General features: G+C 46.4%; 1 protein-coding gene across 1 annotated transcript; it reads right to left on the reverse strand.

Annotated features, from left to right (window-relative positions):
- Nucleotides 1-8210: 8210 nt before the first annotated feature.
- On the reverse strand, nt 8211-17746 carry LOC144103318 (uncharacterized). The gene is made up of 2 exons (XM_077636071.1): nt 17378-17746; nt 8211-9491 (listed from the first exon to the last, which is right to left on the reverse strand). The coding sequence occupies exons 1-2, from the start codon at nt 17720-17722 to the stop codon at nt 8211-8213; spliced, it is 1626 nt and encodes a 541-aa protein (XP_077492197.1). The 5' UTR covers nt 17723-17746.
- Nucleotides 17747-17978: the final 232 nt, after the last annotated feature.

A 17978-nucleotide genomic window follows, 5' to 3' on the forward strand; every position in this document is an offset into this window, starting at 1 on the left:
TCCCAGCTCTGTCGGGTAGGTGAGGGGAAAGGGGTTAAGCAGGGTTAGAGGGCTAAGAGAAGTGATAAAAAACGTTTGTGAAAGAATAAAGGAAGAAAGAGGTGCTGTAGTGGAGCCTTCTGGACAATTTAATCCACCTGGAGACCTTTAACGTGCACTGACATTGCACAGCACACGGGCGCCTGTCGCGCTTCGCCTTCATTCAGAAGCGGACACCGCGGTGGATTTCGAACCCAGGTGCTCCGGCTCACTAGATGAACGTTTTAACCACTCAGCCACCACGGCGAAAGCGGCAGTCCTTTGGTCGTGGCCGCTGCGTTAGTCCTCGCAACTGGTCCTTATTGGCGTTCAGGATCATCGCTAAGCATAACGACCTCCCATTATTCATTGGAAGTGGTGAGTGTAGGTTCTAGGTAGGGATTGAACTATCATGCCCAGACCTTGTGGTAAATATTAGCTACATTTACACTGCAGGCATGGCGAAAGAGGAGGCATACTGGCCCTACGATGCTGGGATATAGGAGCTCTGGCCAATGTGTCGAGGGCTCCTTGTCACCGGGTGTATCTGTTGCAAAACCGTCCTAATCGCTACAGATGACGCCGTGTTGCGACGCCGCTTCCTTTCTTTTTTTTTTCAATCTTTCCTCTTTCATCTCTTTCAGCCCTCCTACTGTCTGCAAGTGAAAGCGAATTTAGCTCAGAATGAGCCACTGGACACGCTCGTGCCCTTTTCATACCACTGTTCTATCAGTCACAAGAACAGACTGGACACTGCAGGGAATATAGCCTCTGTTACTACTGCTGTAGTTAAGATATAGTGGGGAGAGTGCTCGTAGTCGTCGGTAACTGCGTGCCTCTACGTAGCTTTGTACTTGGCTTAGAGTGGGGTGTGTTCGTGTAGATTTATTCAATTTTGCCAAATAGTTGGCAAATGACAATCAGAAAACTAAGTCCTTACACTCAGCACTGTCACTTGGTGGGCATTCCCGATACTAAGCAGCTCTGACAGCCTGTGAGCAGCTAAGTATTCTTCTGATGTTTCCAGGTGCCCGAAAACAAAATGAGCGAACCGATCAATTCATCAATTCGTCGTCAAAATACAATACGCTAGCCATCCTGGTTAGCTCAGTTATGTTGAGTGACTGCACCGGAGAAACGGTGATCTCGGTTCCTAAACCTGCACCTGGATAAAATTTTCATTAACTACGAATTTTCAGTGGACGCTGTATAACTTTCTTATATAGCCGTATAGTTGTGCTTGGTTGAATGTCAATGAGCAATTATTCTCTTATTGCAAATTTATTCTACCTTGGGGGTTCCCCAAAACATTTGACCGAAAACTGCTCCGATTTGGAGTTATAGTTCAATTCGGTCTCGGCCTACCATAAGCTTGCCGTCCCCGTTAGCTCAGTTGGCAGAGTGACTGTTCCGGTAAAGTGGTGGTGCCGGGTTCGAACCTCGGAGCAGGATGAATTTTAAGAGCGTTAGCTCTTACTCATCACGTTTCGAGATTTCGTGGCCTCTACTACCACCGTGAGATCACAGCGCCATCTGTGCCAGTAACTAGAAAACAGAATACCTCGCATTTTAGACTTGTAGCGTCATCTACAATATCATTGTGGAAACAACCACCTGCCACGTGCCAATGATGACGTTTCGATGCAATATGGTGGATAGGCGTGGAACAATGTGAGAATGACGTCAGGGGAAAAATGGCGGCATAGTTTCGCTTCCTCTAATCTAATATTGCGGCCATTAAAATTGGTTGTGCCGTCCCATCCCTTCCTCCCTCACCCCCCCCCCCCCCCGAAAAAAAAAATATCCTACAACGGGACGAAAACTGTCCAATTACGGGACCGCTATATATCCACCGACAACGAGGGGCACCCATCTGGGGACAGTTGTATACCGAAATTGGAAGGAAAATAATACCCTATGGGTTGTTGTAATTAAATAACAGGTACACATTGTATACATGCAAGTACTAATCGAAGCGTTACCATATCGCGCCGCAAGCGGAATGCTATGCCCACATTGACCTCCCAAACGACGCAAGTTCCGTTTGGGACGTATCTTGAGGGGCTGTAACTGGACAACGGGCGCCTGCTTCTTCGCTTTCTTCGTCTAGTAAACCAAACAGCTAACGCTCGTTACTCCGTCTTCCAGACGGTGGAAGCCTTTTATTTTCTTTAACTACGATGCTTCTGAGAAAAGATAGTTTACGGCGCACACCACAGAGTACCGTAGGTGTGTGGTTGAGCTTTGTTCAGACGCTTATAATGGTTCCGAAAAATAAGCTTAGTTTACATGCTTTCTTTTGCTAAACGCATAATAACCTCGAAACTGCAAACCAGCCTTGACAAAAGGTTCCATTGCCATCCACAAATTGAATACATTCTGATGCAAGAGGCACATGTGGCGAGTTGAGGCTGATGCCCCCAGAATACCTCCCATTGGCAGCTTCCGCTGTGAAATTTCGTTTCTGTGCAAAATCATTGCTTAAGTAATCAGCAACAAAACCTGGCGTCAGCGTTGACCACCAGCAGTGGTCCTAAAAATCCCGGATGGCATCTCTGTGGTACCAAAGAAAACTTGACCACAGGAATTTCAGCTTTCGGGGCCAGCATGAAACTCATAGGCGACAAAACCGCTGTGCTGTTTGTACAATGAATATTAACCTAGTTTATGCGGTGCCTTGCGACAGCACGTAAATAGGTAGCTGGGCCAATAGAAATTTAGAGCAAAAATTTCCAAGCGAATAAAAATAAAATTTAAATAAAAAGAGAAAAGTCTTTGCTTTCGGATTCAAAGTACGCAAGTAGTCTTATGTGCCTTTCAGAATTTCTGTGGAGCTTTTATATGTATCACAGGCACAGGCAAAACGTTCGCATGCCAAATATTAGGCTGAGTGTGAGCTATGAATTTTGGCAGTGATGATAATGATGAGCATCAGAAACATCACATTCATTGTTCAGCCTGGAAGTGCATTTAAACTCTAAGCTGCTTCTTAGACCCACACAAAGTCCAGCGGAGGTTGCGATGTTCCAGACGCAAAAAGTTTAACTTACATACATATAGCTTCATAACAGATTATATTTATTAAGCGTAGACGCTATACCATTGACGAAATAGTGGGAAAGGTGACGCGCTTTATTATTCTTTTTATGCTGTGTTTAGATTTGTACTCATGGCGTTTTTGAAACTTGGATGCGGCGACACCATCAAGTGAATGACGACATCAACAGACAATGTTTGTGAGTGCCTCAGAAGCGTGTGAAAAGATATATAACATTCTGGAAATAAAAACTGATGAAACAAATTACCATTACCTAGTGCATGCAAAAGAGTAAACAAGGATTACGGCGGATATAAACTGAAACGATATATAACATTCTTTAAATAAAAAAATTTATGGAGGTGGAATTGAAAATTATTGGTGCATGCGGAATAGTAAACAAGGGTTAGGAGCTGATATAAACTGAAACGAAGAAACAAAAACTCGTCTTATTCCAGATACCTGAAATCAAAAGGCTGTACTTATAAAAAATCGAAAATCTCATCAAAAGAAAAATGACTAGAAGGTAATCTTTGAAAAAGATCTGAAACTACAAACACATGCGTAATCGCTTCAAAACGTTCTATCTACATCACTCTATGCCAACTGTTCAGCGCATTAATATTCAAACAGTGTTCACCTTGTTCACTCATTACCTTGCTGTGCGGGCACTCGAATGCTGTGGCAAAATCACCGTTGTCCCTGACAAGTTCATTCAGTAGAGGCTTTGCGTAAGAGGTGGTGCAACGGTAGTAGGCAAAGCGCGCGTAGAAGAATTGTGCTCTGGAAATGCGGAAGAGGCTCCAGGCATTCTGAACTGTGTACCACGACGCTCTTGCAGGCGAAGATCGGATGGACTCATCGGGGGCTGTGCCTGCTGCCGCGACAACGGCGGCGATTTGCAGCCCTTCCTTGAGCGCTACTAATTGATGATTGAAGTCAAGGTATCTGGCCGATGATGTAGTCAGCATGCATTCTCTGCAATGAAAGATTTGTCAGCCATGATATTAGAAAAGAAATTTCGGACCTATTTTCTAATTTGCGTATACTATGCCGATATGCGTTTCTTACACTTCTGATAATGCATAACTGAAGATTGTTTCAACTATCATTAAATCAAGTGTTCATAAACCAAATCAAAAATTATTTTTCCATTAATATTGTGCTCTTTTTTTGGTGATTTTTCATTGAGCCCATATGATTGCGAGCTCTGCCTTTGGTGTAAAGATAGCAGCAGCTTTGCGGTACACTATGTGTTTGCTTTTAATACACGTTTTCTTCTTTATATCCCTTCGAAGAGCCACTGGAAGGCATAAGTTGCCATGAGCAAACCAATCATTCTGAATTTCCGTTTACGTTCGGTTGAAATCAATTTATCAACTTGACAAAGAACGATGTCAGCCGCCTCCCACAGTTCAACGACATTAAACTGACCCTCATCTGGCTGTTATTTCTGGTGGATGTATTTCACGAGCAGCTAATCAAAGAGTAGGTCAGGAGATATTGAAAACACTGCTTTCATCATGTCAAATACCATCTTAGAGTTAAATTTACTCATTTGAACTGTTCTTTAGACAAACAATTTTAAAACGAGTGGAGGGCTTAATCTCGGTAGCCTTAAAGTGTCAACAGTGCTATCGAGATGACGTTAGTTGCGCGACTGATTGAGACGAACCACGGAAGGGCTCGATGTACAACTCGAAGCCGTGAAATCATTTGGCCAAATTCAGAGCTTCGGCCGGTCTGCGTAAAAGAAGCCGAAACGCAATAAGGCGCCCGCATACTGTACGATGTTTGTGCACGTCACAGTTCCGCTGGTCGTCGAGATTATTCCGGAGACTTCCGCTATGGCTATTCTTTCTTCTTCTTCCATTTCCTTTTTATTCCTTTTATTACGGCGCTGTTCAGGTGTCCACAGTCACTGCGACACTCACTGATACAGTCACTGCGACATTTCCTTTCCTGAAAACCAATTTTCCAGTAGTCTTTTGGCCCCGCCGCGGTGGCTCAGTGGTTAGGGCGCTCGACTACTGATCCGGAGTTCCCGGGTTCAAACCCGACCGCGGCGGCTGCGTTTTTATGGAGGAAAAACGCTAAGGCGCCCGTGTGCTGTGCGATGTCAGTGCACGTTAAAGATCCCCAGGTGGTCGAAATTATTCCGGAGCCCTCCACTACGGCACCTCTCTCTCCCTTTCTTCATTCACTCCCTCCTTTACCCTTCCCTTACGGCGCGGTTCAGGTGTCCAACGATATATGAGACAGATACTGCGCCATTTCCTTTCCCCCAAAAAACCAATTATTATTATTAGTAGTAGTCTTTTGACCCGCCGCGGTGGCACAGTGGTTAAGGCGCTCGTCTACTGAGCCGGAGTTCCCGGGTTAGAACCCGACCGCGACGGCTGCGCTTTTATGGAGGCAAAACGCTAAGGCGTACGTGTGCTGTGCGATGTCAGTGCACGTTAAGGACCACCAGGTGGTCGAAATTATTCCCGAGCCCTCCACTACGGCTCCTCTTTCTTCTTTTCTTCTTTCAATCCGTCTTTTATTCCTTACGGTGCGGTTCAGATGTCCAACCATATATGAGACAAACACTGCGCCATTTCGTTTCCCCAAACCAATTATTATTATTAGCAGTCTTCTGAGAAATATATAATTGGTTTTCGGGGAAAGGAAATGGCGCAGTGTCTGTCTAACATATCGGTAGACACCTGAACCGCGCCGTAAGAGAAGGAATAAAGCAGGGAGTAAATCAAGAAAGGAAGAAAGAGGTGCTGTAGTGGAGGGCTCCGGAATGATTTCGACCTCAAGGGGATCTTTAACGTGCACTTACATCGCATAGCACACGGGCGCCTTAGCGTTTCGCCTCCGTCGAAACGCGGCCGCCGAGGTCGCTTAGCAACATTACAGGCCACAGGTTTCTGCAATTTCCTCCCTACTACAGGCGGTTCACGGAGAATTTTTCAAGCATTCTTGCTTTAATGATGCACCTCGCTAAATGTTTTAGTGAGTGCAGTACGATGCTGCTTCAATTTTTTTTCTTGGACAGCACTGAACAGCTACCGTTAAAACAGACGCTCTACGTAGTATTAGGTACGTAGAAAAGTCAGCGGATATTTTTCAACTTCTATATTTTATGTATTGCTTCTCACTGCGCACTTGTATGGCCTTGTTGCAGCTAAAGGACGAAATAGTTTTATCTTTGTCTTGCACAATGCTGTGCATGTGAAAGACTCAATCAACTCTACACGTCCTCCTGCGCGTCTTGGCTTAGCAGCGTCCGAAACTCGCTGGAGGCCGTTGTCGCGCACCTCTTCTGGCGTCGCTTTTATGTTAAAGTCTATTTCGCTGTCTGCTGTGGCATTCGCGGATACGGGGCACTGTTCATCTGGTGTCGATGCTCATTTTAGCCCCGGCGCCGACCGGCCTCCCACTTGGCAGAGCGTAGGACATGGTCTTCTATGCGCGGATGACGACTTTCACGGGGCTGTGCGTGGAGGCACTTTAGAGCTTTTTTGGGGGGCATAGCGCTAGCAGAAATAAAGCTGGTGCGCTAGCGCGTGTGTGCGGCGAAGCCACCTGCTTTTATTATCTGCAACATTACAGCCTCACTGTACCACCATATCATATCTGTAAGATCGGTCGTGTGATTGCTCTGGTGTTGGGTCTACTGTGGCTTCTGACCCTCTTCTTTTTCTGATCTTAAACTATACGGTGGTTTTGACGCCAAGTCGTGCGAAAGCATTTTACGTCGCGTCAAGTGCGGCTCCGACGGTTAGATTCTATTTAGTTCTGTTGAATCCCGGCTACCTGATTTTACATAGCTCGAGCCTATCGTGCGACATGCTATAGGCCGGACAACGCCCTAGCTGTGTCGCTGGGATACCCTACGTCACCTTAGTTCTACATCTCTCTAAATCTGAATCATGATACGGGGTGGAAGCCCGCTGGGGAGCAAATGTGTGTGACAGTTACCATTACAGATATGCTTCACAGTTTTAACAGAAGAAGCCAGGTATACCCTAGTTACGTTTTGGTGCACGTCGGTTCACACAGCCAGGGCAGCTTTATTGTTGCTGCATAGATTAAAGCCGTAGAGAGCGAAATGTGAGCTCTTAAGATGCAATGGCAGTGTGCTCATGTATAAACACGATAGCGTTAAAAGCCCGGTTACGCAGAAAATCCGGCGCCGGCGTTGTCAGCGTTTTGAGCGATAAATTGGGTGGCGTAGGATAGCCCAGGCAGGCAGCCCTGGTAAGCAACCTAGGTTGGAAAGGTAGGTGATGCGACTTTGTGGGACATCACAACCTACCCATCGGAATGTGAACAAACTAACCAGCCTGGTAGGCTACAGTTAAATTAATGATTGATAGCTACAGGTGGTACGGGGAGAGCACCTTTGGTGGCACAAGGCCCACCGGTGGCAGTACCTGGCGTCGCGGGGAAGTGGCGCATCCATTCATCGCTGCGGCAATGCGCAAGGAGTGGTATGAGGACTCCCAGGGACATAGGGATATAAAGTTGAGAATGACCAATTCCGTATATATGTGCATTAACTATCGCGTAAACAAACTTAAGGTAGAGCTTAAGTGTCCCCTTCAATTTTCCAGCTTGCTCTATGCACAAACTACGTGTGTAGCGTCATGCCATGCTGTGCGTACTACACTTCTCTGAGGTACCCAACAGATGTACGTTATTCATCGACTGCTACGCGTAAACACACCATCTACTACGCTCTACCTAGATATATAGATGCGAGAAGACAAAGAAGCAGAGGAATGAGTTGCATATATAATTGCCCGAATTTAGCTGAATGCACACTTATTCTACACGGCGAGTGAGTAAAACAGGCTATGCTTAGCGATTACTTAATCTTAGGTGCTAAAAACGCAAAGGTAAACGTTATTCTTGCGTTTGTCAAGTTTTGCAAACGACAACAGGCTTTCCAAGAGCTGTATATGAAAATGCCTCCGTTCCTAAATTACCAAATTGGAATTGAAATGTTCTAATATTTTTCAATCATCCAACGTTCAATGTATCAGCTATGCTTCACATCGCAACTACGAATAAGCAAAACAGAATGCACAGGCTCCGTGAAAAGAGACGTTTTTTGCGCAGCTCTTGTTTTCATCCTCACTTCACGTCGGAGTATAATGCATTACCTGTACGATTCGAGCGCCAGAATTGTTTCTGGCGACCAGCCATACCAGTCAACGAGGCTAATCCACAGCAAGGCTGCCATGCGACTCGCGATCACCGCTGCGTCGGCGAGCAGGGGGTCAGTGGTGCCGGAACTCAGCCAGCCGTAACCCAGCGAAGACACGTAGAGAGTTGTCTCGTTCACAAAAAACATGCGGTCCATGACTCTGGTCTGGGCGTCGTCTCGAAACCAGGGCACGCCTTGGCGCGCCTTTTCGTTGCTGGAGTCGAACTCAAAGTTCAACGCCATGAATAAGTTCCGGACGAAGCCGCGCCTGGACATGTGGGGTACGGCAGGCTCCCGGAATATCAGTTCGCCAGGAAGCAGGAGAGAGAAGTTGCTCACCATGGCCATGAAGAGTTCCGTGTCATTCCCGGCCGCCACCAGTCGCCGAAGGGGGGCGTAGTCAGCGAGCGCCTGTCGCGTGGCCTCGAAGATGTTGCGCAGCTGGCGGTCTTTCGTGGGAGTCGCGAGTGCCGCTACGTATGTGACGCGCCATAGCTGGGCGCTGTCGTACATGTGCTTGTAGCAGACGTCTTCGCTACGCATTGTGGGTGAATTCAGAGGGCCGTCCTGTTGAATGTAGCGCATGGCGTCCAGAGCGAGGAGGAGGACCACGTAGAACACGGACAACGGCTGGTTCCTTGCGTCAATCAGGAGTTGAATGTCGTTGAGAAGGTTAGCTTTGGACACCACCGCAAATCTTTTGAAATGGTCAAGGTCGATGAAGTTTTCGAGGAATATTTCTTTGAACTGCGAGGTTTTCATATGTCCGAAAGCTTCACAAATCTCGGCCATAGAGGTGTGCGAGTGCCTCCACTTGGCGAGAGGGAATTTCTCGCCCCACTTGGCGATGTCCTCAGCGGTGTAATTAGTGTGGAAGTGCTCATTAAGGGTGGAGAGACTGACGGCATAGCAGGAAGCATCGCAAAACGCTTTATAGTGAACGGTCTGCATTGTTCTTCTGACGAACGTGAGCTGAATACCTGTTGCCATTATTTCAAAAATAACCGTGAGGTGGTATCGCTGATAGGCCGCGAGCACTAAGCGCAGCAAGTCGGCGCCACTCATTCGCTCGGTGACGTTGGCGATTTCCAGCATGCTAGCCACGGCACCTCTGCTGCGCCTCTCGTACTGCCATATCTCTTCGATGCACGTTGTGTAAAGGGCATGGAGTGCCTCCGCAGCTTTACTGCTGTAGTTCTGGGTGCCCTTGATAATGCTGGTGGTGACATCCCACTAGAAAAAAAAAATCCCGCAAAGGCAATGCGGAGTTTCAAAATGTTGATATTGTAAGTAGTTTGATAAGGTGTATGGCGCAAACAGTACTCTCCAGCGTCTATGCGTGTTGCAGACAGTAGCGCTGCAACATATTATATTTTCTTGATTAAAGGATGCGCAGAAATCAAAAGCAAAATTAGAGTAGCCATAATAGGAGCGTATTTTGTGCGGAAGGAAGTACTGAAAATTTGGTGGGCTCAAGAAATACTGCTCCGAAGGAAATGTCACGCATCACCTCGTGTGCCGTGTAGTGACACAATTCGCGTGTCGACATGTGCCTGTTTAATTCCGAAGCTATTGTTGCAGGATCTTTTTGTGAACTGTGGACGTTTAGTTCTTAACACCAATATGCAGATCTTGATCAAAGGCATTACGAACTGGAGCAGGCCCGGCTAGCATTTATAAGAAACTGAATGGGGTAAAGGGCCTGGCCTTCGGTGTTCTGAGTAAAATAAATGCTTTTGCGCTTACTTGCTGCTTAAAGGCAATTTTGCCCATACAGATTAGAGAGTGGGCACTTGTTTTGAATTGGTTTATTGAGGTCATGTGACGCAAGTGGGCATGCTTATGTGGGCTTTGGAATAAGCGCATTGAAAGGAGTGGAGAGGAGTTTCCTTATTCGGGGGCTAACCATACCACCAGTGTGCACAAGTTTGCGCCCTGACCACTAGCGAAAATCCACGTGTCCCAGTCCAACTGGTGACAAACTGCCTAATACGTCGTTTACGGCACGTGAGAAAAAAACGTTGGAGGTAACTGCGGTAACCCGCATTTGAGGAATGCGAAAGCTTTGACGCCTCCTCGTTTCTATTTGCCCCTCTTTGCTTCACTCGTCACTTCTCTTTGCTTCACTTGTCTCTTCTCATATCATTAACTCGATTAAGTACTAATGTAAATTCTTCAAATTTCCCAACAACCACAATAAATTCTTACTTAATCAAGTTACATCAATTGCCCACTTTTAGTTTTCAAACATGCCGCCACGGATCGTTTGCAAATTGGGCGTCACGCGTTGGCTCCGCCCACACTTCTGTTTTTTTTTTAATTTGACGCCACGGGTTGCCTTGACTCCGCCCACTTTTTGGACATTTTTGTCTCGAATTAATTAACTAATCAAAATATCCACATTATTATTTTCCGACATCAACCACACATTATCGTCTTCCGATTACAATCATTTGTTTGACGCTACCTCTTCTAAGTTCCTAACAACTGCTGCGAGCACGTTTTGCGGATAAGACCTTGTCGGCATAGCCTAGTGATGCTTGCGCATTAGTAAGCCAAACGAATGTTGCTGATTAAGCTTGGAAATCGCGCGTTTCATTAAGCTGGAAGCAATCTAAGTATCTATGCATAGCGACTGTTTTCACTGTTGTGTTTTTACGTCAGACGGGAAATTTTATAATCATAGTTAAGGCAATCAACTTCCAGAAGTGTCGCCAGGCTACTGAATGCATAGAGTGCTGTAAAGAATGATGCCGCTAAGAAGCTGCACGCTATGGGAAAACTAATTATAGACTACGAATAAAAATGCTTCCGGTACCTCCCAGGCTCTTGAAATTGTAGAACATTATAAATAGTGGGTTCAAAAAGAAACTGAACTTTTGAAATAGCGCGCGAACCGGCAGGGGGAGGGCGCTGCGGTCACAAAGAGCACATATCTGCAAGTTTAGAACACAAACTGCCATTTGCCGCGTTTCGCTCTGAGCTTACTTGACGAGTTAAAGCCGCTGAGCTGAGCGCGTGCCCAACCTGCTCGTCAGATTAGGGCCAAAGTGACAATGAAAGTAGTAGAACTTTCTTGCTGACTGCTTATTCATTCTACATAAAAGGCAGGACTGTGCGATTGGGACAGGACCGGTGAAATGGGAACGCCTGTATTGTCTTCGTTCCTCTTTCTCCTGTCTTGTCCCCTTCGCGCAGTGCTGCATCTTACCATAGAATGAAACAGCTTGAAGAACAACGTGTGAGCTTGAAATTTTGCTACATATTTTGCAGCACTTTCACAAAAGACATTTCAATGGCTACAAAAGCCTACCCAGGAGCACTGACTCCGGCGCGCAGCAAAGCATATAGCGGCCGTGATTTTTCTACTCGAACACCCAACGTGGGCCCGGTGCTTAACACTGAGCTCTACTTGTTAACTCCGCTCCCCTTAGCTCACCGATCCGGCTTTGTGCTTGTTTTGTCTTCACCCTATACTTGTTGCCGAAGTAGCTATATGGACACGCCACCTGCCCACACTGCCACGAAACGAAATGGTGTGTCTCCGGCCGCCTAGATCGAGTGCGATTGGTTATTAAGAAATGAAAGGCGCGGTAACTGTTTGACTTCTGGGTGCACACCTCAACCGCATCGTAAGGGAAGGGAGAAAGGTGGGAGTGTACAGAGGAAAAAGAGTGAGACGCCTTAGTGAACCGCTCCACGATAATTTCTACCACATGGGGAACCTTGGTGTGCACGGACATCACACTGCGCGCGGAGGGGTGCGTACCCCATCAGGTTCAACTCCAGGTCACGAGAAGGGCCGAAGAGCACCACCGGTCGGCCACCTAGCAACCGGCCTACGGGAAGGCCACCATGCAGAGGGGAGGACCACCCAATTTGTGACACCAATTTTTTTGAAAATAAATCTGTCCTCTTATACAGGCGGCCATGCTGTGGCGACCAGTGGGCCAGCAGTAGATGAAATGCAGCCTTTCCGCTTCATCTGCTAACAGTGAAACGCTAAGTATAATATCGTTTATTCTCTATCGAAAGATAACTCGTTTCTTTATTCAAAAAAACTTTTCCTTTCATGAATCAACAGTTGTACCACCAAGAGGAAAAGAAACGCGAACAAAAGAGATGAACACAAGAAGGAAAACGAGTTCACCTTAGCCGGTGGAGCTCAGTACTAGCGCAGGTTAATTTCCTTTTGAAGGCGCAATGGTTGTCTATGAGAAGTTTCTTAAACCTGGTTTTTATTTCTCCCCAAGGAACTAGCATATTTTTTTTTTGGAGCGCCACTCTTAGGTGCTCGTTCCTGCGTTCCATGCCGTCGTCAGTAAGCAGGCATGTATTGACATGTAGCAGGTGGTGTGTTGGCAAGCAGCAGATCAACGAAGGGCTAATCAAGGTAGAAGATGTGCGAAGGTAGCTGATCAACGAAAGTTTGCTGCCGTGGCAAGATCCCGGAGGGTGGTTAGCAGGGTAACAGGCCACCTGCCAGCTGTTGCAGGTGGCCTGTGAACAGCTGCGCTCAAATTTTGCATTACCGACCTCCCAATCGTCTCTCAATTTTTTTGTGCTTGCATTTGGGTTCTCTTGTTCGCGTTTCATTTGCAACTGATGTTACGTGCCACCTTGCAGCCGGCTCTGTAAAGTGTATGTTCAATGACGGAAAAAGCCTTCTCACCTCGCCTGATACTGCTTCCACTGCGCACCGCCCGCGTTGTTTTGGGGTGTCGCCTGCGTTTACCCGTGAAAATGACAGGGGTGCGCAGACCATCAACAAACCCACGAGGCGGCCGGTACGGAGACCGCACGGTAGACGTGAAAAGGTCGTGCTTTGCAGTGCGTATTTGAATAATTGAGCTGCGTACGTAGAGAGTAGGCCAGTATAGAACAATCTTGTCGTTGTCTGTAAACCATTCTGTAAAAAGGGAAATTGTTCGCTCAGCAATAAAGCGCCTTTCTATCACCAATGGTGCATCTACACAGCTGAGTAGCACAAATTTCCTAAATACACTCTGTATACGGGTGTTCTGCGATGTAAGTGCGCATTAAATAACCTCAGGTTACCGAAAATAATGCAGTGCTCTCCACTGCTCTCTCTACGACAGGCAATCCGCCGAACCCGAATGTTCTCTCCACTGCTCTCTCTACAACAGGCAATCCGCCGAACCCGAATGTTAAAAATTATATACAATACCGAATTCTTGTTAAAGTACCAATACTCACTACGTAAACTTCCATGAAAAGCAAGGAGAAAGACAATGAACAGACGCGAAATACGTCTGCACGGGGAGCACGCCTGTAGAAGCATGCACGACGCTGCCCGTGAGGTGTATGAAGCAGGATGAAACAGACGATAAACGCGGGAAGTCAGGCGACAGCGCCAGTGCAGCGCCAAGAAGCAGACAACCCTGACACATGCCCCGGCGCATGCGCGTACTTGGAGAATAAGAGAGAAGAAACGTCTGCATCACGTACCTCGTAATCGCGGGAGCAGTGGCGCGCTGCACCAGGGAATGCTGCACCAGTGCCAATGCAAATCCGGGCGCCATAACTCAGATGTCCCATCAAGCTCCATTCGATGTAGCAAAACTGAGCCCCTCATATAAGCGGAGTCGGTGCTCCTGCCTATCTTATTCGTTTTGCGGCCTAAGTGCTCACTCTCGTATCACTCACGCCTGACAGTTGACCAGAAAACTGCCCCGTGCCAGTAGTGGGGTGGTGGAGATTTTTGATTATCATTTACAGTTAAATTAGTGTCTCCATAGAGCATTCTAAGCAAATTCAAAATAAATCCCACACAATAACACGCGAACAGTCTCTAGTGCCTTCGCTTTTGACAGTTTTCAGAGTTTTCAGAGATGTTTTTGAGAGATAAATCTTCAGCGGTGCTATGTATATATGCCCGCGGAAGGGCAGAAGCTCCACTCATCAAATCAAATCAGTTTTATTCAAACATCCTGAGATGCTTAGGGACACGGACAAAAAGGCAAAGGTGGCTTCACGAGGCCCGTGCTCCTTACAAGGCATACAGTGTAAAACGCGGAATGTATGAAATACAGGCAGCGAATAGCAAAAAAACGCAGAGCCGCCGCGGTGGCTGAGCGGTTATGGCGCTCGGCTGCCAGCCCGAAAGACGCGGGCTCGATCCGGGCCGCTGCGGTCGAATTTCGATGAAGGCGAAATTCTAGAGGCCCGTGCGCTGTGCGATGTCAGTGCACGTAAAAGAACCCCAGGTGGTCGAAATTTCCGGAGCCCTTCACTACGGCGTCCCTCATAGCCTGAGTCGCTTTGGGACGTTAAATCTCCATAAACCTAAACTTAAGCCTAAAAAGCGACTACTGATCCGGAGTTCCCGTGTTCGAACCCGACCGCGGCTGCTGCGTTTTTATGGAGGAAAAACGGTAAGGCGCCCGTGTGCTGTGCGATGTCAGTGCACGTTAAAGATACCCAGGTGGTCGAAATTATTCCGGAGCCCTCCACTACGGCACCTCATTCTTCCTTTCTTCTGTCACTCCCTCCTTTATCCCTTCCCTTCCGGCGCGGTTCAGGTGTCCAACGATATATGAGACAGATACTGCGCCATTTCCTTTCCTCAAAAACCAATTATTATTATTATTATTAACCTAAAAAGCGCAGCTGCCCACAAGGCAGAAAGGTGTACAAAAGAAACGAAAAATGCAAATAACAAAAGGCATACAAGCTTGAGGTTTCCGGATCATGAAAAAGTGTAGTGTACAGAAGTTGCTAAGAATAAAAAATGGACGGCAGGAAAGTGAACTGAAGAAAAAACAAGAACAAAATAACACGCATCGCTGTAACTGTGCTTTTTTCACAAAACACTCACTATATTGCCAGATACATTTCCAAGTTCAGAGAAACATACTGCGTAGATCCCTGAACGATTTGCTGAAGACATCTCGCTTATCTTCACTGGACAGTTCGTTCAGGATAGCTGGCAGACGATATTTCAACATTTGTGTCCCGTAATTTGTGCGGCATACATATACTTTCCACTCTTCTGGATTTCGTGTACAATACACAGAATTGTTCGTAGCAAGTGCGGCTAGCGCTGCTAAAGAATTGTCGTGCTTAATTACTTTCGACTTGTGATGACGGATTGTTCTTTAAAAATATAAAGACTCAATACCAATTATGTTAAATTTCTTTAAAAATTCAGCTGTGTGTGAATGACGAGGGACTTTTGCAATATTGCGGATAATATGTTTCTGCAAACGCCGCAATTTATTAGTTTTGTCAAGCGTTGTGGTTTTCCAGACATGCGCACCATAACTCATTGCTGAGGAAAACAGGGAATTGTATAATAATACGCAAACTGAGATGGGAAAAGATGAACAGTAGCGACGCAAATAGCCATTCGTGCGCGAGAGCTTCCCGGAGAGGTAGGTAATGTGGCCGTCCCAAGACATATTTTCTGAGAAAATTACCCTTAATGTTTTAAAATGAGGAATTACTTCAATTGTAGTGTTGTTTATTGCAAGGGATGGCAGACAAATACTTTTTTGACGTGGATGAAAGATGACTGCTTTTGTCTTTGCAACATTGATCTTTAAATCTTTATCCATTGCTTAAGTGTTTATATGTCCTAATGTCCTATTTGCTCGATCGGCTAAATTGATGCTCGATTGTCCAGAAAAAAAACACACGTGTGTCATCGGCATATATAATATAGTCAGAAGATTTGTCAATATTAACAATATCATTGACATAAATTAAAAACAGGAATGGCCCTAAAATATTCCCCTGGGGGACATCCGAAACTACCGGTTTAATAGCTTAGTGTTGTCTCTGAATATCGACAAACTGTGTGCGATCCTGTAAGAGGATATTACAGAACGAACTTTGCCGCGTAAACCATAGTATCCCATCTTCTGAAGCAGGATACGGTGATTGATTAGATGAAAGGCTTTCGCGAAATCTAAAAAGATGTCTAAAGCGATATTTTTATTTTCAAACTTCTGTAATATCAGCTCCTTTTGAGCAAGCAAAGCTAACTCGGTTGATTTATTTTTTCGGAAACCGTACTGAGCCGGAACTAAAATTTTATGTTGTTCAGAAAAAGCCATCAAGCGTTGTAAAATTAATTTTTCGAAACCTTTGGGAATGACAGGAAGAATAGAAATAGGACGATAATTTGATAATTAATCTCGGCTGCCCTTCTTATAGATCACGGTAACCCTTGCGAGTTGCATGTTACGAGGGAACCGACCGAACGACAGGCGGGCACTAAAACTGTGCATCAAATAGGGTGCTATTACATCAATAACATATTTAACTGGTGTGATTTGAAAACGAAGAGCATCTTCTGACTTGCTATTTCTGAGCGAAACAAATGCTGCAATAACTTCATCAATAGTGACGGGCTTCAAAAACCTACTGTGGCCGGAATTTGGTTCAATGTAACAGAAATTAGCGGCAGTGTTTCCTGCCTGTGCAACTGAAAGGAAGTAATCGTTAAAGGCATTGGCTAGATCAACCCAGTTAATTCTACATTATCTAACGTTACTTTCGAGGCTATTTAGGTTGGCTCTCTGGTCAGAAGACTCAACATCCTCCATATCACCTCTGATCGGCCAGTCGAGGAGTGGAAAAGATTTTCATGATAACTCCTTTTCGCTGCACGTAATTCTTTGTTGACAAAATTTCGGTACTCTTTATAAAGTTTTAATGCGTCAAGGTTCCTGGCTTGCAGAAACATAGCATACAGTCGATCTTGTTTTCTAAAAAGCTTTAGCATGTCGGTGGTAACCCATGGCTTTCGAGCTTTTTCAGGTCGTTTTAGCGTAACAAGTGGAAAGCAGTCGTAATAAGCACCAGAAATTTTAGCCATTAATTTATTGTAATTTATGAATGCGAAGCACTTAATGCCATTAGCCTCGTCGACGGAATGGGAAAATTTCGAGGTGTGCCTGAAGGCACGTCCCTGCAAAAGTGTACAGCAGCGTTGAAAATGACAACAGAAAGAGAAAGTATCTGCCAGTCCAGCGTTTGAGCCGTCCATTTCGTCACTCACTGTGTTGTCATTTTTCCCCGGTGCACCCCCAGAGGAACCCATGAGTGTTTACTGATTGTAAAGCCTGCACGTTCTTCGCGAAAAGAAGGCTCACCACCATGTCGCTGACCACGTCGTGCTGGACGAAGTCGTGCTCGATGGCGTTCTTGCAGATGTACGCGAAGAAATCTGTGCAGGGCTCCTGGCTACTGTCGATGACGGCAAAGAGCCTGGCTGCCTCCTTTGGGCAGCAGAACGGTGTCTCTGTGTGGCTCGCGTTGTCCCGCTTGGCAGCCCAGTTACCGGTCAGCCAGACCAGGGCTGCAGTGGCCGCTACCAAGGACACCCCACAGGCGCAGCCAATGAAGGCGCCTGCCGACTGTAGCTCCTTGCTCCGCAAGACAGAAGCTCGGGAAACCTGGCGGCCACTGCCAAGGGTCGAATGAAGGTCTTCTGCCATGGCCCGAGGCTTCTTCCTGTTTGCTTTCCTCTTCTTCTGGACACAGGCCTCGAGGAGTACGTGCACCGTATGCGAGGCCAGCGCCCTCTCTTTGCAACAGATGCCTACGGCGCTTCTAGGGCTCGCTCGAGTGCTGCCCTCATGCGATTAGCATGGAGTTGAACATGCGGTTTATTTCATGAACTTTATGTTCACTGCATTAGAATCAGTGCGAGTTCCCGGATTTCTGCACCTCAGAACAGTACGATCAGCGGGC

The sequence above is a fragment of the Amblyomma americanum genome, chromosome 9 (genome assembly GCF_052857255.1).
Source record: "Amblyomma americanum isolate KBUSLIRL-KWMA chromosome 9, ASM5285725v1, whole genome shotgun sequence".
Lineage (NCBI taxonomy): Eukaryota > Metazoa > Arthropoda > Arachnida > Ixodida > Ixodidae > Amblyomma > Amblyomma americanum.